This window comes from Pelophylax lessonae (genome assembly GCF_965119305.1).
Source record: "Pelophylax lessonae genome assembly, chromosome: 7".
Classification (NCBI taxonomy): Eukaryota; Metazoa; Chordata; class Amphibia; order Anura; family Ranidae; genus Pelophylax; species Pelophylax lessonae.
In genome coordinates, this window is record NC_138774.1 from 163046645 (window position 1) to 163070281 (window position 23637).

The following is a 23637-nucleotide window of genomic DNA, read 5'->3' on the forward strand; positions in this document are numbered from 1 at the left end:
AGCTTGGCTTTTTTTCGCCACGCCAGTGGCTTTTGATAAAGGATGCATCCACCGTCCTGTCACCATTTGAAGAGGCCACAAGGATGGTGAGCAGAGACGATACATGCATCAGTGACACTATCCCTCTAGTCTACCTGCTGGAGCACACGCTTCATGGAATCATGGACAGGGCACTTGAGGCAGAACAGTGGGAGGAAGAGGAGGACTTCCTTTCCTCACAAGGCCCCCTTTATGCAGATATCATGCCTGCAGGGACACAAAACACACTGGAGGAAGAGGAGAAGGAGGATTGTGGAAGCATGGATGTAGAGGATAGCATACAGCAGTCTTTGAGGGATGGTTTTGATTCCCCAGAAACCCCAGGAGTTGTATGTGGTTGGGGAAAGGTTGCTCCTGACAATGTCATCCTTAATGACCAAGAGGACTCAGAAGCTCATGCCTCCTCAAACTTACATTGCATGGGCTCTCTGATTCTGCAAAGCCTGCAAAAGGACCCTGAGGATTCATGCTATTAAGGAGAGGGATAATTACTGGTTGGCAACACTTCTTAATCCACATTACAAGGGTAAAGTTGCAGAGCTCATCCTGCCTTCGCAGAGAGAGCAGAGGAGGCTCATTTGCGGAGGACTTGGAAAAAAAATTTGTGTAATCTTTCCCGACACTGGAAGGTTAACGTTCTCTGGACGTGTTTCTGAGGCATCGTTCATCCAAAGGAAGAGCGGCGGAGAAGGCGCCCGGCTGACCAATGCCTTTAAACAGTTCTTTAGTCCTCAGCTGCACCCAGGGCTGTTAGATTTAAGCAAACATCAGCAGCGTCTCCATCATATGGTGCATGATTATCTAGGGGCAAGAGCAGACTTGGAGACCTTTCCAACTGAGCATCCACTGGGTTACTGGGTCTTGAGGCTGGACCACTGGCCAGAACTTGTTAAATATGCAATGGAGCTACTGGCCTGTCCTGCTTCCAGCGTGCTTTCTGAATGGATGTTCAGTGCTGCTGGAGGTTTTGTGACAGACAAAAGAGTGCGTCTGTCCACAGACTCTGTTGACCAGCTGACTTTTATCAAAACGAATCAGTCCTGGATCAACAGCAGCTATCAAGCCCCTGATGCTGATGTAACTGATTGAATTTGCTAGGGGTCTGCCATCCCTTGAAGACTGCATATACTGCCTATCCTATTCCTCAACCTTGATTCTGCTAGCTCTCAACAAAGTTTTTGGTTTAGGTCACTACCAACCCCCAAGGCCTAATTTTTCTGCACTTGTATGACAGGTGCATACAATTTAAATTTCGTATGTCATTTTTAACAGCAGGCCCTGTCTCTGTGCCCTGCGCCCAGCAAGAGTAACTGTGAGGGGTTACGGTGTTCAGGCACCACCAACACCAAAAGCCCAATTTTTGGCACCTGTATGACAAGTACATGCAAATTCAAATTTGTATGGAATTCTTACCAGCAGGTCCCGTTCCTGCGCCCAGCAAGAGTAACTGCGAGGGGTTATGGTGTTCAGGCACCACCAACAGCAAATGCCCACTTTTTGGCACCTGTATGACAATTTCAAATTTGGATGGAATTCTTACAAGCAAGCAGGGACAAATTATTTTTTACCAGGAAAAGAAGCAAGGTTTGGGTCTTGGCTAGGGAATGCACAGTTAAAATATATTATGATTAAAGGGAAAATACAACCATTTCAAGAATTAAAACATAGAGGTGAATTTAAAAATATAAATGAATGGAGGTATTTGCAGCTGAAACAATTTGTGACTGCTCTACCAAACCAATTAGATCAAAGGAGAACCTGAACTCATAGAAAAACTACTGTATGTAATTTACAGGAAACAGTGAAACATTGAATATCTAAGGTTTATGGAGCACTTACAGAGATGGGGGGCTGGGAAGGCTTCCATTCCCGTATCCCTACCCCACGTCACCGAGCTATGACCCTCAAAGCTCAATCATTTTTTTTTTATGTTCATGGCAGGTGAGGTTCTACCTCACCTGTCTCCCATGACTGCACGTCCCTGCTGTATATAGTTCATTGATTTGTTTTTGTTTTTTTTACCATTTCACATGTTTCCAATTTGCAGAGGGAGAGAGAGAGCACAGGCCTAGCCCACCTATCATTGGTACGCCTAGACATCTTAGCGTTATACTCTTGCTACATTAACCATCTGTTGCTGTACACTTGTGGGAAAGCTACAGTTTATGCTTTCCATGTAAAATTTCACTTCCTGTTATTGGTGCACATTGTCAGTAAAATGCACGTTACTTCATACTGTACTGTTATACTCTGTATATCTACTTCTCAAGAGATAATAAAAGCTGTTACCTACTGTATACTCTTGAGTTTGGTTTCAAGTACTGCAAAGCTCGCAATCTAAGGTATAACCTGAGGTGGCAGAGGAGTTGAGGTGTGCTACAGAGTGAGGTGGCTAGCTGAACAAAAAAAAAAAAAACACTCATAGGGGTTGATTTACTAAAACTGCAGAGTGAAAAATCTGGTGCAGCTCTGCATAGAAACCAATCAGCTTCCAGGTTTTTTTTTCTGTCAAAGCTTAATTGAACAAGCTGAAGTTAAAAGGCTGATTGGCAACTTTGCATAGCTGCACCAAGAATTTGCACTCTCCAGCTGTAGTAAATCAACCGCACAGTGCATACCCAGCTTAAAGCCTCGTACACACGATCAGATTACCGGACAAATTTTCTTTCGTATTTGTGGCATGCTAGTCTCATATGGAAAGTGAAGAGGTTAATTTCATATGAAAATTCTCGTACAACAGAGTTCAACTTCAGAAGTGATGTCATGTGTTGAATTGTTTTGTATGTATTCTTTAGTTTCCGAGCATGCCTAGTCTTTCTCTTATGATTATTTTTCAGACGAAAACTGTACTAATTAAATTAAAATCAAACATTGAGTTCACGTACGATAAAAATTTTATAGCCTGCACATCCAGTTTTTGTCGTCCGAAAATTCTACTAAATTTTACTTCCGATTTTCTTATCGCGTATATGGGCCTTTAGATTTGAGTGAGTCAGAGGTTTTTGTATTGTACAGTTCTGTCAGCTGGACACAGCGTGTGTGCTTTTAAGTAGATGGAACATAGGCCAATAGAAATGTAAAAGATATTCAGATTCCTGCTACCTCCCCCTTCTTACACATAAAAAAAAATCTTAGTAAGCAGGTTAAAAAAAAGAGGTTTGAGAATAATCACACATTCAACAAAGCTGTGAGTAAAGAACTTTAATCCACGTCACCACAGGAACCACACTGACATGAAGGTCTGAGAGGAATTAGAAAGTACGTTTTCACTAAACCAAATTACTGCAATGCATGCAATGTTTGGTATTAGGGTATTCATTCTGAATAGAACCCCAACATACCATGCTGACTAAAGCTGGCCAAAGATGGATCCATCTATGATCAGGTTGATTGCACCCAAGTCCATCCATCAATCGTTGTACACAGGCATGTCAGATATTTAGCATGCGATTATTGCCAGCGGCTATTGCTGCTAGCAGTAAGTACTGTGCTCTCCCCGGGCAGGGACAACTTCCTAAGCTATGGTTGCAGGAAAGAAAATTGCATAATCTATTGTCTGCTTAAGGTCTGTCACAGTGCACTGTCAAAGAGTTCTTAATAATTTCATACATGCATGCAAATAAGCAATACAACCACAAAGAATGAGCAATAAATAAAATACTGCAGTGAGTATGCGTAAATGTATAACATTTTTATTAAAGTAAATACATATTAACATATTGTGCAGAGGTCATAAAATATTTAAGGTTATTACAAAATGCACAAAACAAAAATGTTACATCATTGCAACATACATTTGGCAAATAAGCAAAGACCTATGAAGATTCCATCCTAAATCAGGTACATCAAAAGGGTTCTTCACTTTGAAATGTATAACTGTATGTGAATTAGGTCTTCAATTACCTAACACCACCCACTAACAATCAGTACCGCATCCCAGTTTATTTTTCATATCTTTGACTGTTTAATATGCATAAAATACCATAACAAATGGCCTCAGACTACAAACATTGGGCAAAAATTGATTGCACGTGCATATATGGATGGTCGTGCTCCAGTGTGAAATGTATACAAAAGTTATGCAATAATGAACAATCAGCATGGGTAATATGCATAAGAGTCCAGTCTGCAAATACCAGTAAATAAATAAGAAAGAACTCTACAAGTCCTATCTTTTTTTTTCAGTAAACACACTTCTTTCGAGATGCTGAGTTCACTGATTTCTAACTAACATCTTAGAATATAACTAAAGGCAAACCTTTTTTTTTTGTTTTCTTTTTGATGAGGTGGAGAGGGATTGGAACCCCTGTCAGGTTTTTATTGCTGTGTATGTCCCAGTTAGAGAAATTCATCCTCTCTATTTTTCCTGTTTACTGCACTCACTGAGGGTGAAAGTAAAAGAAAATGGAGACGCTGAGCAGTGCTCAACGGTGTCTCATCTAAAGTCCCAAAACTGCCCATTTTTTGTACCTTGTCAGGGATGGAGACACTTGCTTTACAGGCGGGTGTCTCACTCAAAGTCTCCCCTTTTTACTAAAGAGATGCGGGTGTGTGTTTCCCAGCTGATCACTTTTAGTTTGCACCCTATGGCTATTACATAGCCATTCGTTTTTCATTACCAGTCATGGATTGGAGCAGGTTGGGGGAGGATTGGGCGATCTCCAAGCCCATCCGTTTCCCATCCATCCATCAGCATTCATGTACTTCCTTTGTGGAGACACTCAGACACTCAGGTTGAGTAGTGTTAGAAAGTGTTAGGACTGCAAGATACACAGGTTGCCTTGTTGTTGGCCTTGCAGCTTATACATGCGTTTGCAAATGTGTGTTAACTAAACCCCTGTTTTTAACCCAATTTGTTAGACAGGTATATTTGGTTTATTAGCAGTGGGTAAGTATATCAAACTAGGGACCGGCTGGTTCCCACACACCTTCTATAACCTCCCTTACTTTTAAATTTTAAAGTAAAAGAAAATAGTCACCAGAACAGAAACAGAGGAAAATCTTCCAACTTTGACATTAGTTTTGGTGACCCCAGCGACAACTGGGGATTACCTCATTTTGGAGGGATTTCCTCTCACTTCCTATTGCGGCTATGAAACAGGAAGTGAAGGAAAATCTCCCCATTGAGACACCGACAGCAAATAATCTGACAGATCCTTCCCTACTCTATGCAAAATGAAAAAAAAAAAAAGTCTTTCCCTCAGGCCTGCTTTAAAGCGTTTGTTACCCTAAAAAAAAAAAAAAAAATTGATCCTGTTCCCTTAAAGCATGTATTACAGCACAGTACTTGTGCTGTGTCATTTGGCCCCTTCTATCACCTAAAAAACCTGGCTGATCCTGCCACTTTCTACCCTTCCCCCTGTAAAGTGACCACAGTATATCATGGCTGCTGAGCCCTGACACCATGGTCCATGATCCGCAGCCCTGCTCTCTGTCTCCTGTGTCCTCCTCCCCCCTTCCCTCCCTGCCTGTCAGCTCTGTGTCACGGCCTGCCCACCCCTCCTGCTGCTCAAATAATTGTTAATGTGCTATTTATTCCTGTTTGTGTCCTAAGCCTATGTGCCTCTGTCTCTGTGTTTTTTTTTTTAAATGCTGTGAATACCTGATTTCAGTGTGATGTTTGGTGATCATGTGACTAGCCGACTCTCTCTCTCTCCTCCTCTCCTCCCGGGTGACATTAGCAGGGGAATTTCTGCCCCACACCCTGCAGCTGTCAGACAGGGAGAGGAGAGAGCCAACCAGTCATGTGATCGCCGAGCAGCACACTGAAATCAGGTATTCACAGCATTTTTAAAAAAAAAAACCCAGAGACAGAGGTACACAGGCTTAGGAGACAAAGAGGATTATACAAAGTCCTGCAAGTGGCTTAACAACCACTTTAAGGATTCAGTAAATGCAACACTTTGATGACTGATGGAAGCAGGCATCCAGCATATGCCTTAACCAAATATCTACAAAGTGTTAGTGGTGTGTTAAGACTACTTTAACATTTTTGATGCGCAATGTAAGGTAGCTAAACTAAGTCAATTACAGTTATTGATTTCCAGTTTTTATTTATTTTTTACTATACAAATATTACATCTGAAAGGTAAACATTTATCTGCTATGTTTTCATTAAAAGTTGTACTATGCTGGACCCGGGTGTACAGTACACCATGATTACAGCTGTGTTGAGCATCTCCTTAGCCTGTAATACATGGGCGGCCTTACTACATAAACCTATCATGGCCCTGTCCAGGACCCAGGGAAGGTCGGTGAACTACGTTTTTCTGGCGGGCCACCAGACACTGGCCAGGGCTTGGGGGCAACAGTTTCTTAATGTAGCCAAGGTTAAACAATGACTTGTGGAGCTCACTTCTATTTTGAACGATACACATGCTTCACTCCTAAAGGTTTGGGAACCTTGGCTTGCATACAACGACAGCCTGAATCTGGACCATTCCTAACTCTCAACCTAATGAGTTACCTGCAGCCTTGGATGAGAACGTTTGGATACACCCTGCGGGATTTTTTCCTCTTCCCTTCCCCTCCCTATCCCTTTCCCCATCTTTTATTCCTCTGCTTTGTTTTCTTTTCTTCTCTTGGGCATCTTTCACCCCCTTACATGCTGGCTGAGGAAGGGCACTTAGGCTGTCTCCTCCTCCCTGGCCTGAACATTGTATTTACTGACCCAGAGGTGCAGACCCCGTTCTGAGGGATTGTCCCTCTGGTAAGCCCATCTTTGTACATTGGCCATTCTCGCTTCGTCTTATGTTATAGTGATGATATTCTACCAAAATGATTAGCTTTTGATGACTTTGACCTAAGTGCTGACCTTTCTTGCACTTTCCATTTGTATGCACAATTGTTTGCACCATTACCTTGTGCTGTGCACATTAGTTGAAAACTTTAATAAACATCTTTGAAAAAGAAAAGTTGTACTATGCATATCACAGCAATATCTAAGAAATCTAAGAATTCATTCAAATGAACAGCCAGGTAGTTGGGCTGGGGTTTTACTGTCCCCCCAACCGCTCGCCCGAACATTCCAATCATGGCTGTACACACACCACAGTCGCCATGCTGTAGGTTAAAGTTGTTGACATGGTCTTCACTTGTATATGCCATTTTCTCAAACTGCGCAACAGAGGTCACTACTGTTTCAAGTGGACCTTTCACTGAAATTCACCATTCACATGAAACAATAAGGTATACAGTAAATCAGCATTACTAAATCACATTATTATCTGAATAAAAAAGCCTTTCTTGCAAATAGTCTATTATTTCTAGTCACCAGTCAGATAAGGCAGTGTTGTGCAGAAATAATTCCAAACTTTACATACAAATAAGAACTTTAATAAAGTATCACACAGAGACGATTACTTACATTAGTCTGACCCTTTACACATCTAAAAAAAGTTGACTATAGTCCCCCTTTGTCAAAAACTGCAAAATATATATTGCCTGGAGAATTGAAGAATTCTTTTGGCTTGACACTTTTTATTTACACATAATTCAGGCCAATGACCAACAACCAAATAAGTGCAAACTGTAAAATGATTTCTTAAAGTGGAACTTTACCACTTTTGGGGTGGGCTGGCTCTTGCCATAATGTGCATGCATGCCAGCCTTACCTTTCAGCGGAATTATGTGCAAAATATACAAAAATACATAGGAAGTGATTTACTAAAACTGGTGCACACGGAATCATGTGCAGCTGGGGAGAGTAACCAATCAGCTTCTGGGTTTTATTGTCAAAGCCTAATTGAACAAGCTGAAGTTAGAAATTGATTGGTTACTATGCACAGCTGCACCAGATTCTGTGTACACCAATTTTAGTAAATTTCTCCATATTGTTGCCTGACCAATCTCTAAAATGGATTAAAATAAATTAAGCTTATTGTTCTTTTAAACAATTAATGGCCACTGAACACACTGAATACTTCCTTTGTTATTTTGATGTAATTGACTGTACTCCTAACCACTATCACTATGTACATTTGCACAATCCTTAAGTGTACTTAAGAACCACCACTCTATTTATTAATACAGCAAGGAGTCCTGGATACTGATGATTCTCTAAATGCAAGTGTCTATGAACATGAAGTAAAATACTTACAATAGGTCTTAAATGATGACAATCAAAACTTACATTTTTTAATTTTGGAAATTGTTTAAATTTTGTTTCATTTTTGCATGCTGTGAACGGTAGCATTGTAGGTAATGCACAAGCCATGTTAGTGTAAAGTATATTATATTGGGTTGAAAAAATATCTATAGTTTTTTTTTAAAGATATATATATATATATATATATATATATATATATATATATATATATATATATATATATATATATAAGATCATTTTGGCAGATCAAATTGGAAAGTATAAGAGAGAGATAACAATAAGGAGATTATAGGTTTTTTTCCTCCATGTTGTAAGCTTTTTTTTCTAAATATTACTTAAAATGAAAATAGATATACCATTTTACTAACAAAAAGCCATATCTGTGCCATAAACGAATTCTTTACTAGGATGGATATCTTACAGAATGAAAGCTTTATGGTTACTTTGATGTAGCACCAAATAAAACAAATTGTTCAGGTCAGTCTTTTTTCTTGCAAATGAGAGTCTTTTTTTCATTTTTCCATTTTTTCTTTTTTGATTTTTTTTTTTTCTTTTCGCATAGTCATGGCATCTAATCAAGGATCTGTGGATGCTGGTTTACTTTTTAACCTGCAATAAGAACAATAGGAAAGAACAATGTGTTAACGCTCATTGTAAACAATTTATGTTTCATAAAACCAAATCTTGTCCATGTGTATGTATCTCCTAAATAAACTGTACTATTCCTTTATCTTTTGGTTATGGATAAAACACATTTCATTACCATTTACTTCAAGCAAGCAGCTATGCTGAGATTGTAAAGATATGGTACTCAGACAATTCATAGTACAATATTGCAGCATTCACTGCTTTGTTTTAACATTTTCTGTAGTAGTATCTCAGAATGTGCATGGACAAACTTATGCAATATATGCTGCAACTGTATAATCATCCATGATGTTCTTTTTGGCAGACAGAAGGTTTGTAAAATCAGCATGATTTACACATGGACTCATTTTATTTACTTTGTTAACAGTTAGTCTGTGTTATCTTCAGCCATACAATTGGATCCAGTCAAAGAATTACTCCTTTATAAAGCTGAGCTCTTTATGTATAGAAGACAAACCTTACCGTCTAATACTGTTCAGTTATATTCATGAACACATTTTTTTTCAAGCTATATGCAGTTCCTGTATATTTTGTGAAACAATGTTAAATCATAATATAAAGACCAGTTTTTAAATTGATCAACTGCAATATATGTGGTCAGTGTTTCCTAATAAACCACCAACAAACAAATTGAAAAGTCTTGAGTCATGAGTCTAGTGTGTGTTCCTCTTTAATGTATCAAGTCTTGTGTGCTTTTTCTTAGTCTGTCTTGACTTGTTTCTCATTTGTTCTGTGTAAGTAGTCATTTATGGTCTCTATTCTTACCAGAGTCCAAGCTGGGGAGACCGCTCCAGGTGAGACTGGGATCAGGTGCTGGTCGGATCCGCAATCCAGGATTACATCAAGCAAAAAGGAATGACCGCACTTCCGATGAAATTCAGAAAAAGGAGTGTCTTTATTCCACATCAATCAAATGGCAAATACAGGTACACACTGTGAGTGCAGGACAAAAACGGTAGACGCGTTTCACGACTGAATGTGTCGCTTACTCATTACCAAGTTCACTCTGGATGTGCATCGGCCATATATACACCCCATACACACAGCTGGCAACAATTGGAGTCATCAAGCGATTTGTTCATCCCATCGGTCAGCTGTTGGGAATCTACGGCTAGATTGCACAGACAGAGTGACCCCAACGAAATCCAAATTTAAACACACTTATGCAGAAAACATTTTCATATATGTAAATGTAAATCGAATACAATAGATATCCTAGTGATAAGTGCTAAAGTGAGGGAACAATCAAGAATGAAGGAACCCATATTTAATATTTTAGTGCATTTATCATATATAAAAAATGAAGGTATATATATATATGTATATATATATATGTGTAAAAAAGCATAAAATAAATGAAAAAATGTGTGTGGGAAACCTTTGATGGTGACATAAAAGTAAAAAAAAGTAAAAAGTAATCATAATAATAAAAATGATGAAAAAAGTGTATAAAGTGTCACGAGAGATTTCTTGATTTCTAAAAAACCGTTTTGACCGGCTGCAAAAAACGATGTGGTGTATTCAAGATAGGAGCAATATAAACATCAAAAAAATTCAAAAAAACTCCAATCTGTGATTTCTGCCCAACAATCATATGTGGAACAATATGATAGTATATGTGGAAGGATGGAAGGTTCATAATACATGTAAATCACTGCATAGATGTCTCAAAAATGCATTTTCCATAGACAACTATGAGTAGTGAACATTAATAATATATATATACCTTCATTTTTTATATATGATAAATGCACTAAAATATTAAATATGGGTTCCTTCATTCTTGATTGTTCCCTCACTTTAGCACTTATCACTAGGATATCTATTGTATTCGATTTACATTTATATATATGAAAATGTTTTCTGCACAAGTGTGTTTAAATTTGGATTTCGTTGGGGTCACTCTGTCTGTGCAATCTAGCCGTAGATTCCCAACAGCTGACCGATGGGATGAACAAATCGCTTGATGACTCCAATTGTTGCCAGCTGTGTGTATGGGGTGTATATATGGCCGATGCACATCCAGAGTGAACTTGGTAATGAGTAAGCGACACATTCAGTCGTGAAACGCGTCTACCGTTTTTGTCCTGCACTCACAGTGTGTACCTGTATTTGCCATTTGATTGATGTGGAATAAAGACACTCCTTTTTCTGAATTTCATCGGAAGTGCGGTCATTCCTTTTTACTCTATTCTTACCAGCCAGTGTAGGTGCACCAACAGAACACTTACGCATACCTCATATTCTCCATCACATCCTTGAGCATTGTCCTCATATATTGATTTCACCAATGGAAGTGTGGCATGTGAGCAATAGGCTTGCCACCCTAAATATCCCCTTATTACCCCCCCCCCCCCCCCCAAAGGCACTCTTAAAGTGATTGTAAGTCTTTTCTTTTTTTTTTCAATTAAAATAACAAACATGTTATACTTACCTGCTGTATGCAGTGGTTTTGCACAGAGCAGCCCAGATCCTCCTCGTATCAGGTAACTGGCTGGAGCTCCTGGACCCCTCCCTCCTGTTGAGTGGCACCACAGAAAATAGCTTGCTATGGGGGCACCCGAGCCGAGCTGCAGCTCCCTGTGTCCATTCCGATAGAGAACTGCCATTCAGCCCTGCTTTCTCTCTCTCCTGATTGGCTAACTGAGTTTATTTGATGCCAATGGCACCACTGCTGTGACTCAGCAAACCAGTAGAGAGTAGTGAGGCACTCGTGGACATCGCTGGATAGAGGGGGGCTCAGGAAAGTATTCGGGGGGGAGAGGGGGGGCTGCATATAATGCATTAAGATAAAAAACCTTCTGACTTTTCAACCCCTTTAAACACTTTGAGGGGGGGGTCTCAGGGTAATAGGGGGGATATACAAGTCGACAAGATTGTTTCTCACATGCCACACTGCCATTGGTAGAATTGACATACAAGGAAAATTCTTTAGGATGTGATGGAGGATATGAGGTGTGCATAATCCTTCTATTAGTTTTTATCTAGTGCCAGTATTGGTAAATAGTTGTGGGGAACATTTGATCATATGGTTATCTATATATAATATAAGCCCACTGCTAATAATTTAGCATTTTGTTTGCCCTATAGTATAAATTAGGGTTCAGTTGGTGACTGTTCTCTTGTGCCAGTATCCATCATTGTTTTGGGAGTAGGGGTGTAGTTGGGATATATGTACAAGCCCATGGACTCAGAGGATTACTGTTAATATAGTAGGACATATGCTCAAGTGTGGTGGAGATTTTTGATTTCTCTTATAAATATATACTCTTTAGATGAGTCCCCCACTACCATAATTACTGTTAGAACTTATTTTAGAGACTCACTAAATGAAATTGAATTTATTATTACACCTGTGATTTGTCTGTATGTATTGGATGCCCCCCTGGGCACAGCTGGGACAAAAGTGCCAGCTAAAAAGATCTATTAATGATGATCAGTAGTGATCATATATACTATAAAGAATTTTGTGCATTTTATTGCAGAGGGATCATATAGGTACTCGGTGGACACTATCTTTTGTTGTGAGATTCCTTCTCTTCTTTTATGTATCATAAAAAATAAAGAAAGAGGTCGGCACTCAAGGAGAAACCAGAAAAAAAGGGCAGCATGCAAAAGGTAAATATACAATACCCAAATAAAGTGCCAAAAGTAGTGCAGCACCTCCAAACACACAGTATACAGTCTAGAGTAGTGTAAAAAAACTATAGTAGACACTGTTGGGGTTATTTACTAAAACTGGAGAGTGCAAAATCTGGTGCAACTTTGCAAAGAAACCAATCATCTTCCAGATTTTATTGGAAGCTTAAATTGAACAAGCTGAAATTAGAAGCTGATTGGCTACCCTGCACAGCTGCATCCCTTTTAGCAAATCTACCCCTGTTTATCAGTTATGTGACTATTGATACACGGTGTCTAATATTGATTTAGTACACTACTCTAGATTGTATAAGGTGTGTTTGGAGGCCCTGCACTACTTTTGTCACGTTCTGTAGAATATTACCTATCTGCTTTAGTTACAGATATGAAGACAATTTTGTTTTTTTCCTGAAGAAGCAGGCATTGACCTATGAAAGGCGTTAAACGTAAAGACCCCATTTTCCATCTTCTTGACAATAATCAAGGGGTTAAACAACTTGTGTATACCATGGGTGATACCCGTGTATAAGAGATATGAAATATCAAAAACATGGATATTTTGGTCTTAATATTTTTATTTGATTGAATACAATTTAGATAATTTTATAAGAAGTTTTGTTGTGGTACCATTAAAATTCCATGAAGATTAATTTTAGGGATTCATATTTTATAAAGTACTTGATTGCATAAATATTCACATCCTTGCTGTCACAACCCTGAATAAACTTTTGTATAACTTTTGTATCACAGTTAAACAAAGTTTGTTTCTTCAAAGTATTAAGTATATTATGTAAATACAATGGGAATAAATGTAATAATAATGTAAATAAAATTGCACGCAAATCTCTTGTATAAAGCCCTCTATTTATTTAATTTTATAACTGCTAGACTGAGCAGGACTTTTAAAATGTCCCAGTATGGGATTACAGCCCCATAATTCAGTAATGTGAGGTTCAACCTCCCAGCTTCTGGTGTGATGCAGTGGGAGCAAATCATAGCTTTTTTTAAAAAAAATTAAGTGTATTAGACTTTTTGGTAAATTAGTGCATCTGAAGATCCCTGGCCTCCAAAATCACAGTATTCTTAGAACCTTAGGTTACAAGCAGCCCAAATATTTTAGAGACTAGGCTAGACTGGGACACCCAACCAACACCTAAATGAAAAGCTAAAACATTGTTAGCAAGGCTTTGTTCCCATGCTAGATGTACATATTTGACTGAACTGTATTTTTCATTTTTCTTTTCCCTCACAGACCTCTTTAGTTTAACTATGTTTAAAGTGGAATTCCAGGCTAAAACTAACTTAGCTTAAAGCTAATCGCACTCACCCCCTAACTTCTATACTAAGTACCCTGTAGAAGGATGATGCATATAATTACCTATTCTCAGAGCACTGGGGTCAGGTCACATGGGAAACGATTCACTAAAGGTTATCGCATGCGTTATGACAGTCACACGACCATTTAACGCATGTAATAATGAAAATGTAAATGCACTATTGCTTGTATGCAGTATTTAGCACAAACACAAAAAATGTTTGTTAAATACTGCATACAAAGGCATTAAAGTCGCTTCACAGAAGAAAATAAATAAATGCATGCGCTAATGATAAGTATTGGTCCAGGCTTGTGATAACTATGCGATAACTATGGAAATGGTCAGACCCCCCCCAGTGATTGGTTTAAAAAAAAATAGGCAGGAAAGTGCAAGCTGGAGCAGGTTTCAACTAGATTTTTGCCAGGAATTGTTTCTGGAGGCTGGCAGATGGCACAGCAAAGAGGATGGAGCCCATTGAACCCAGTCTTCTGGAACTTAAAGTAATGCAGACGAGGAGGTGGAGATCGTCTCAAGTGGTCCTTTTAAAGAAAAAAAGCTTTAAGGAGCTTACATTGCTGGATAAATTCACAGATGCTGATACCCTGCAGAAGTTCCGCTTATCCAAGGCACCATTCCCAGATCATAGGATACCTTGAGCCAATCCAGAGAAGCCATGCCATACCAGCCATGACTAAATTGTTGGCTGACTTTTTTGAGAAAGCATCCTATCAGATGGTAGCTGGAGATGACGTTCATGCGAGATGCTTGCGATAACTTGCTGCACGGTTTCATGTGGTATTTAGGGCATACTTTATATGTAATAATTAAGCATTTGAGATTTTAAGGAGAGGTTTTTTTTGCGAATTACACATTTTTTTTCACAAAACGCATACTCGAATGGGCTTAAATATCGCTTAGGGAATTGTGCCCATGATCTCTCCAGTAGAAAGAAAAGAACAGGTGCCACTGTAATTAGCCAAACAATTTATTGCACAAAATCCATAGTAACTTACACGTAGGTAAGCTGCAGTCCGTATCGCAGCTTACCTGCGATACGGACTGCAGCTTACCTATGTGTAAGTTACTATGTATTTTGTGCAATAAATTGTTTGGGTAATTACAGTGGCGCCTGTTCTTTTCTTTCTACCTGTGCCAGCGGATTCCTCTGAGTTTTCCTGCCAGTGCTGCCTTGTACCCTGCCATTCAGGACAGTCTCCTAACAAGAATTTGGAGCATCCCCTGCGCCCCCCCCCCTACAGCAGTGGACTCCCTTCCCTCTTGCCTGGTCAGAAGCGCCCAACAACCACTTTTCATGATCTCTCCAGTGGTATTAGGGGAGAGGACAGAGCGCTGACAATGGATGAAATGCCTGGGCGGTGACATAACCTATAGGCTTACTATGGGATATCTGTTGTCGGATGTCCCTCCTCTTCCCTAATTCTAGCCGCTGGGAGCTGATAACATGACTAGAAGGGAGCACCCTGAGATTAGGTAAGTATATGCATCATCCTACTACAGGGTAGTTTGTTTAGGAGTTAGAAGAGGGGTGTGAGCAGTTTTAAGCTTAGTTATATCCACTTTTAGAGATGAGGGGGTACCTATCGTATCTATGAAACAAGCTCAGATGTGTCTTATATTGTCCCAGTGCAGTATTACATTACATCCTATTGTAGTATATTACCTTTCATCTTTGACGGTTTTCTCTCAACAGGATGTTGCAGATGAGTTGCAATTCCTTGACCTGGCTTCTGGTAAGCACAGATTAGATTCTGAACCTTTCTAAACATTCTTTTAGGGACACCTGGTGCAGCCTAGGGAGTAAAAGACATGTATATTTAGCAATATCTAAGACATTGTTCTGCATATTTAATGTGATATCATTTTTTTCATTACGACATTTGTTAAGTGAGTAATTCCATATAATAGGATTATACCCCACACAGGCTGGTCTTTGGAGAATTTAAAGGGTTTACTGATGCTGGAGTCTTAGGACACAGTGGGTTGATGCTGGCCAATCACTTTTGTGGCACAACTATTAGATGTACTTGTCAGGTCAGATGTGTAAATGGAATAAAGAGCACCTTTGTCAATGTGTTCTTTTCTCTGTTTACACTGTTTCCTGTCAGTAAGTTGAATGTAAGGTAGAAACATCAAAGACACATAAAAGCAAGTCGTTTTTCTTATCATTTCTATCACTGTCTACAATATCCTGCGCCAGTTTCCAGCTGGCGAAATAACATTCGTCTACCCAGTGCACTAACATGATTTGAAGACAAGTTCTCTTCAGTTCTTGCACCTTTTATAGTGAAGGACAGCAATACGACAAAGTGAATGACAATGGGAATGTTACTGCTTCTGATAATAGATTCATAGGGGGGGGCACTGATTAAATACATAAGTAGAGAATTTTCACGTAGTGAGCAAGGTGAAACTTTGATTGTTTCAATCATCCAATCACGTGTAAGCCAAATTCCCTTTTTTTTATTCTCCTAGAAATGCTTCCATGAGTGAATATAGCTTCATTGTGTTTACTTGCTGAGTTTTTTTCAATGAATAATATTCTACTTCATTTGCATGTTAACCTCATAGACTCAACAGCTGACCATGACTAGAAACTGAGTGAACACTTCGGGGTTGATTTGTTAAAATCCCTTTGGGAAGTCCAGTTGCACTTATTTTCCCCAAAACTTAATGAACTCTGCTAATTTTCATCCTCCAATCATGTACATTTTTTTTCCTGATTGGGTATTCTTTACAAAGTCCAGCTTTTTACCACATTCTTTAATCTCTGGGTAAAAAGAGTGTAACTGCTCAGTGCGCAATCTATTTGCCTTTAGTAAACCAACTCCATTGTGCTACTAAAGGCAAATTACTAGAATTACACACACCTTTCTATACATTAAAATTCAAGCTTTTTACTAAAAACTGCTTAATTATTTTTTTTCAAATATGTTTATTTAGAAAGTCAGAAACAGTGAAAAACAGTGTAAAACTTTGGCACACCGTGCAAATAACATCACAAGTAAAGTGCGTATACATCAAATCTTAAAAAGTTGAGTACAATAAATTTCAATGTGTAGAAAGAAAGAAGCAGTACGAACCCTTAGGCAACATAGGGAGGGCCCAGCAGTGTAATGCCAACAGCATAGTTAAGACCCTTCGGCAGGTGTGCCTCAGGAAAGAAGGCTAATTATTTTACTGAATTAGGAAATTGACAGTCGTGACTCAAAAAATAGACGTCTCTAGCTTCACAATATTTTCTGCTTATATTTAATTTTTAGTGCCGTTTGCATCACAGTAATTATGTGAATAGGGCCATTACAAGCAAATAATGCAAACAGGTGCAGACTAATCATATCAGTGGAGAACTATGAGCAGAAGGGAAAGGAAACCTCTGAATGCTATTGTGCAATGAAAAGTAAAGAGAAAGTCCAGACACAGTTATTTTTTTTTTAATTGGTGGTGTATAAATAAATGTTACCATGTTATGAAGCATGTAAACCCTGAAACACACATGTAATCTATTGCAGCCTACCAATCTATAAGTGTGGTGGCTGCATTGGTTTTCTTTTTTTTTTTCTTTTTTTCCTTTATTTTCACTTTGTGATCCATCCAGTGACCCACTTCTTGTCTTTGGGGTGTCTCCACTCTATGAAGGTGCAATGAAGCCATTATAGACAGCAGTGATTTTATTCTGGTAGAGGGTAGTGTTATGGGCCATACACACTATAAGATTTTCTGAAGACTTTTTCCTTTAGACTTATCAAACCTAAACACTTTCAATTTGTATGCAATCTGGCAGGCCCTTGCACTACATAGAAAAGGTAAATCTGAAGGAAATCTAACCACAAAAGTTGGATAGTGTGTATCCAGCTTTAGACTAGCAGATCTAGATGGATCAAACAACAAATTATTGCCGAACCTCAGCTAACACTTTTTAAGCAGTTACTGCAACATTTTTTTCCTTTGTGATAAAAGGTTTACATAAATAAATAGAAACTGACCATTATAAGCACTCCTGTCAGTGGTAAATGGTTTGTCTCAACCCCCTAACTGATACTTTTGCTTCGCAGCTTGGTCTGTTAAATGAAATTGAAAAATAAAAGACTTACTGGCAGGGTTACTAGCTGAAAAGATAGAAAAAAAAGCCTAAAAATAGAAAATAAATGCAGCCACCACATCTGAGGATTGGAAAGATGCAATATAATACATTTTTGCTTTTGGGTTTTCATATGCTGTAACCGCTTGCCGACCGCCGCAAGTAAATTTACTGCGGCGGTCAGCCCCTCACAGGCAAAGTGACGTTAATTAACGTCACTAGCCTGGGAGGGTCTGGAGAGCAAGCGCGCGCCGCTGGAGGGGAGCGAGCGCGCGCCGCCGGAGGGGAGCGAGCGCGCGCCGCCGGAGGCGCGCTCCCGCGCGGTCACGGACCCCCCCGCGCGTGTGACCGGCGGACCCGATGTCCGCCGGTCACTCGGCGATCGTTGGGGGAGAGGGAGAAAGTCAGGCAGCTTGTGTAAACAAGCCGCCTGTCATTCTCCTCGGTGTAAAAACACTGATCACACGGTTCTACTATGTAGAACCGTTGATCAGTGTCCTTACACCTCAAGTCACAGCCAATCACAGTAAGAATCACGCCCCTAGGGACACACACAGCCCCTCCCTCTCAAATAAAGTTAACCCCTTCACTACCAATGTATTTTTACAGTAACAGTGCATATTTATAGCACTGATTACTGTAGAAATGTCACTGGTAACCCCAAAAGTGTCAAAAATGTCAGTCAAGGGTCCGATCTGTCCACCGCAATGTCGCAGTACCGCAAAAAAATCGCAGATCGCCGCCATTACGCGTTAAAAAAAAACAACAAAAATGACAAAAATCTTTCCCTTTGTTAGTAAACGTGATAACTTTTGCGCAAACTAATAAAAATATGCTTTTTGCAATTTTTTTTACCAAACATATGTAGCATAAAACAAATTTGCCGAAAATGTTAAAAAATTTAGATTTTTAAATTTTTTTGGGGGGAATTTCATATAAAAAAATGTGAAAAATATGGTTTTTTGTTTATAGCGCAAAAAGTAAAAACTGTACAGGTGATCAAAACCCACCAAAAGAAAGCTCTGTTTGTGGGAAAAAAAGGACGTCAAATTTGTTTAGGTAGAGCGTCGCACGACCGCGCAATTGTCCGTTAAAGTCACGCAGTGCCGAATCGCAAAATACCCCCTGGTCGTTTAGCAGCCAAATCCTCCGGGGCTTAAGTGGTTAAAGTATAGATAAGACCTAAACCGTTTTCTTTTATTTTTGAATAAAGGAGAAGATAGTTAAAGAGTAACTCCACTTTTTTGTAAAAAAAAAAAAAAAAAACCAATCCCCTCTGAATGATGTGTATGTACCTTGAAGGATTTTACTAAACTGGGTAGCAAAGTTTTTCTTAAGAAAAAGCTGTTTGTTCCACTATGTCCTTGGAAGTCTGATTCCTGAATGGAAGTGTCTATTTCAGTTCCTGAATAGAAGTGTACTACGTTCAATCTAATCCGCTGGCGCACTTGCAGTCTTCTAATAAGGAAAGTTGCAGTGCCTGCATTCCTTTAGAAGTAATTAACCCTTAGGGAGTTTCTCACCAAAAATAGAATTTGTATTGCAGAAGATGCCTAAAGTTTGCCTTGTAGCTTAGTGCAGACTTCTGGGAAAATCAGTAGGGTGGATTTACTATTACTAAAACTGGAGAGTGAACAATCTGGTGCAGCTGTGCTAGGTAGGTAGCTCTTCTAACTTTAGCTTGTCCAATAAAGCTTTGACGAAAAAAAAACCTGGAATCTTGGTTTTTATGCAGAGCAGCGCCAGTTTTAGTAAATTAACCCCAGTAAGTCAATCACACAACCAGGGAATGACAGTTCTGGGGACGTTCTGTACACCAACTATGTGCAGAAGGCCTGCAGGTCACCATATTGCATTGGATTTTACAGAAAATTATAGTGGCTGCAGGTTGAAAAGGAAAAGTAATCTTTAATAACATTACATTATGGCTTGTTTAGCAATTGTATATGCTATATTATTTTATATTTGCTGTAATTTATATTTCACTAAAGTACAGTAAAGAGTTACCCTTTAAATCCACTGTCAGTATTTGTATGCTGTCTGTTCCCTATTAGTTCCTGTCTCAGGGGCAGAAAATAAAGCAAGGGGAATCCTCTCTTAGATAGTGGCCTCCAGGACACGACGGTATTGGAAGATTTCCTTTTCTCTCCTGTTTTGGTGGCAGCTTTAAGAAAGCCATGCCAGAGGTTCTAACATTTCCTCTTTATCCAAAGCTAAAAATACATTTTTAGCTGTACACACAATTTAAACATACTTTTTTAGCCTACAGAGAAGACATAGTATCTTTTTTAGTACTTCACATGAATGCAATGTAATGTTGGCAGGAGGCCTGGAGCAGTTCATAAACCTTCGCCAGATATATGTCCAAGTGGTGCAGTTTTATTCCTTTTAACATTACTATTTTAGAAAAAGACAGAGCAGAGCATGAAGGGGCAGAGATTCGGGGTTCAGCAATTAATAAATGTTAATACAAAAACATACAAAATATTTTTCTCATCAGCTTCATAAAGGCAGCTAGAGCCTGTTCGGGTGAAGCTTGCCAAAACAACTGACATGGATGAAGCTTTGTAATGGATTTTAATGCCTGTGTCAGAATAAGATGTGTGCTTTGATATTAAAAGTCACAAAAACACATGACAAAGACTTGAAAAGCACCTTTCTTTCTATTTATAATAGTATATTAGGGTAAATGAAAGGACATGGATGTGGTTTGAGCATTTGTAATACCTGAAAAACACGCTTTCTTCTTTTCATGCTAGAAATATGAAGATTATATATTGTATATGCTTGAAAGGTAAAAATTCCTTCTTTACATACATACAAATTGTACTTTAATTGGCTGGCCCTTAAATATTTACTGACAAAATCTTCTGAATTGATTAGAATCCATACCTCCGCTGACCAGGAGCCAGTTGTTGTTTGAGACACTCTGTAGGTATAAACTATATCCTTGTGCCTGCAAAAAATAAAAATAAAAAATGTGGACCAAGTTCTGTTATTATGAAGCTTCAAAAAAAAAAAAAAAACGATATGGTTTATTTAATAAACAACATATTAATCAGTTCAAAATCATTGCTTACTGACATCCAATATTCTTAACTCTGAAATGCATTACTGCAGCACTATAATACACATATTGCTTGTAAAAAAAAATCAGCAATCCTTTTTACTTCCCTCAGCCTAAACCATGAATGAAGTTAAAGGTAACAACATACCCAAAAACATCCATCACTCTCTGGGTATTTAAAAAAAAACCTTTCTGTTGTACAAAGTCCCCTACATGAAAGTCTGAGTGAAGTGCAAGTGATTCCATATAAGTAGTAATAAACCCTTAAAATTCCTACCCCAGCCAAGCACTTCATTGGCAACCATACATGGCTGCACCAGATTTTGCCCTCTCTAGTTTTTAGTAAATCAACCCCTGTATATGATAGAAATTTTAATCAATAAGCACTTTATTTTTTACCTCTACTGCTTTTCTATTATTGTTATTTAGACTTTATATTGAGATTTCCTTTATAACAACAACATAAAAAATGGTGTGATTCTTTATTCATGGTTTTGATACGTGAATCTAAAACTATGAAACAACAGTGTGTGTATATATATATATATACTGCTCAAAAAATTAAAGTTACAATTTGAACACACATCAGATCTGAATGGGAAAAAATATAATGCTGGATATCTATACTGATTTGAACTGGGTAATTTGTTAGGAAGGAGAGGATGCCACTTTGTTTGATGGAAATAAAGATTATCAATCTACAGAGGGCTGAATTCCAAGATACCCCAAAAATCAAAGTGAAAAAATGATGCAGCAGGATAGTCCATTTTGCTGAAATTTCATTAAAGCAACTTAAAATGGTACTCAGTAGTTTGTATGGCCCCCACGTGCTTGTATGCATGCCAGACAATGCTGGGGCACACTCCTATTGAGACAACTGGTGGTGTCCGGGGGTATTTCCTCCCAGATCTGGACCAGGGCATCACTGAGCTCCTGAACAGACTGAGGTGCAACCTGGCAGCGTCGAATGGACCCAAACAAATGTCCCAGAAGTGTTCTATTGGGTTTAGGTCAGGCGAGTGTGGGGGCCATTCAATGGTATCAATTCCTTCATCCTCCAGGAACTGGCTGCTTGCCAAATGAGGCTGGGCATTGTCATGCACCAGGAGGAACCCAGGACCCACTGAACTAGCATAGGGTCTGATAATGGGTCCAAGGATTTCATCTTGATACCTAATGGCAGTCTGGGTGCCATTTTCTAGACCTTAGAGGTCTGTGTGTCCCTCCATTGTTATACCTCCCCAGACCATCACTGACCCACCACCAAACCGATCATGCTGAACGATGTTACAGGTAGCATAACGTTCTCCACGGCTTCTCCAGACCCTTTCATGTCTGTCACATGTGCTCAGGGTGAACCTGCTCTCATTTGTGAAAAGCACAGGGCGCCAGCGGCAAAGCTGCCAATTCTGTTGTTTATTGGCAAATGCCAATCGAGCTCCACAGTGCCGTGCAGTAGGCACAGAGCCCACTAGAGAATGTCAGGCTCTCAGGCCACCCTTATGACCTCTATTTCTGATTGTTTGGTCATAGACATTCATATCAGTTGCCTGCTGGAGGTCATTTTGAAGGGCTCTGGCAGGGCTCATCCTTTTCCCTCTTTGCACAAAGGAGCAGATACCGGTCCTGCTGATAGGTTAGGGACCTTCTAAGGCCCTGTCCAGCTTTCCTAGAGTAAGTGCCTGTCTCCTGTAATCTCCTCAATGCTGTTGAGACTGTGCTGGGAGACACAGCAATCCTTCTGTCAATGGAATATGTTGTGCCATCTTGGAGGACTTGGCTTGCTCGTGCAACCTCTATAGGGTCCAGGTATCGCCTCATGCTACCAGTAGTGACACTGACCTTAGCCAAATGCAAAACCAGTGAAAAATAGTCAAAAAAGATGAGTAGGGAAAAAATATCAGTGGCCTACACCTGTAAAACCATTCCTGTTTTGGAGGTTGTCTCGTTGTTGCCCATCTAGTGCACCTGTTGTTAATAAGTGACTTGATGCTATACTCTGATTAAAAAGTGTTCCTTTAATTCTCTTGAGCACGAATATATATATATACATACACTATATTGTCAAAAGTATTGGGACTTCTGCCTTTGCACACACATGAACTTTAATGGCATCTCAGTCCTAGTCCGTAAGGTTTAATATTGAGTTGGCCCACTCTTTGCAGCTATAAAAGCTTTAACTCTTCTGGGAAGGCTGTCCACAAGGTTTAGGAGTGTGTATATGGGAATGTTTGACCATTCTTCCAGAAGTGCATTTGTGAGGTCAGGCACTGATGTTAGATGAGAAGGCCTGGCTCGCAACCTCCACTCTGTGTAGGCTAGTCAAGTTCCTCCACCCCAAACTCGCTCATTCGTGTCTTTATGGACCTTTATGGCTTTTTAGCACTGGTCCAAATCATTTGTTTGAGGGGGGATTATGGTGTGGGGTTTTCTTTCTTCAGGGGTTGGGCTTGGCCCCTTAGTTCCAGTGAAGGGAATTCCTAGCGCGTCAGCATACCAAGACACTTTGGACAATTTCTATGCTCCCAACTTTGTGAGAAATGTTTGGGGATGGGCCCTTTCTGATCCAACATGACTATGCACCAGTGCAAAAAGCAAGGTCCGTAAAGACATGGAGGAGCGAATGTGGGGTGGAGGAGCTTGACTGGCCTACACAGAGTCCTGACCTCAACCCAATAGAACACCTTTGGGATGAATTAGAGCAGGGACTGGGAGCCAGGCC

At 39.4% G+C, this 23637-nt stretch overlaps 1 protein-coding gene across 1 annotated transcript in view; it reads right to left on the reverse strand.

The window, feature by feature from the left end:
• SH2D1A (SH2 domain containing 1A) overlaps positions 1–23637 on the reverse strand; it is a gene marked incomplete at its 3' end in the record, with an annotated part of 55577 nt that overhangs the window by 17872 nt on the left and 14068 nt on the right. The window contains exons 2-3 of the mRNA XM_082264182.1: positions 20741–20804; positions 15431–15560 (exon numbers count right to left, since the gene is read on the reverse strand). Coding sequence (XP_082120308.1) covers positions 15431–15560; positions 20741–20804 — 194 coding nt within the window. The remainder of the gene's footprint in view (positions 1–15430; positions 15561–20740; positions 20805–23637) is intronic.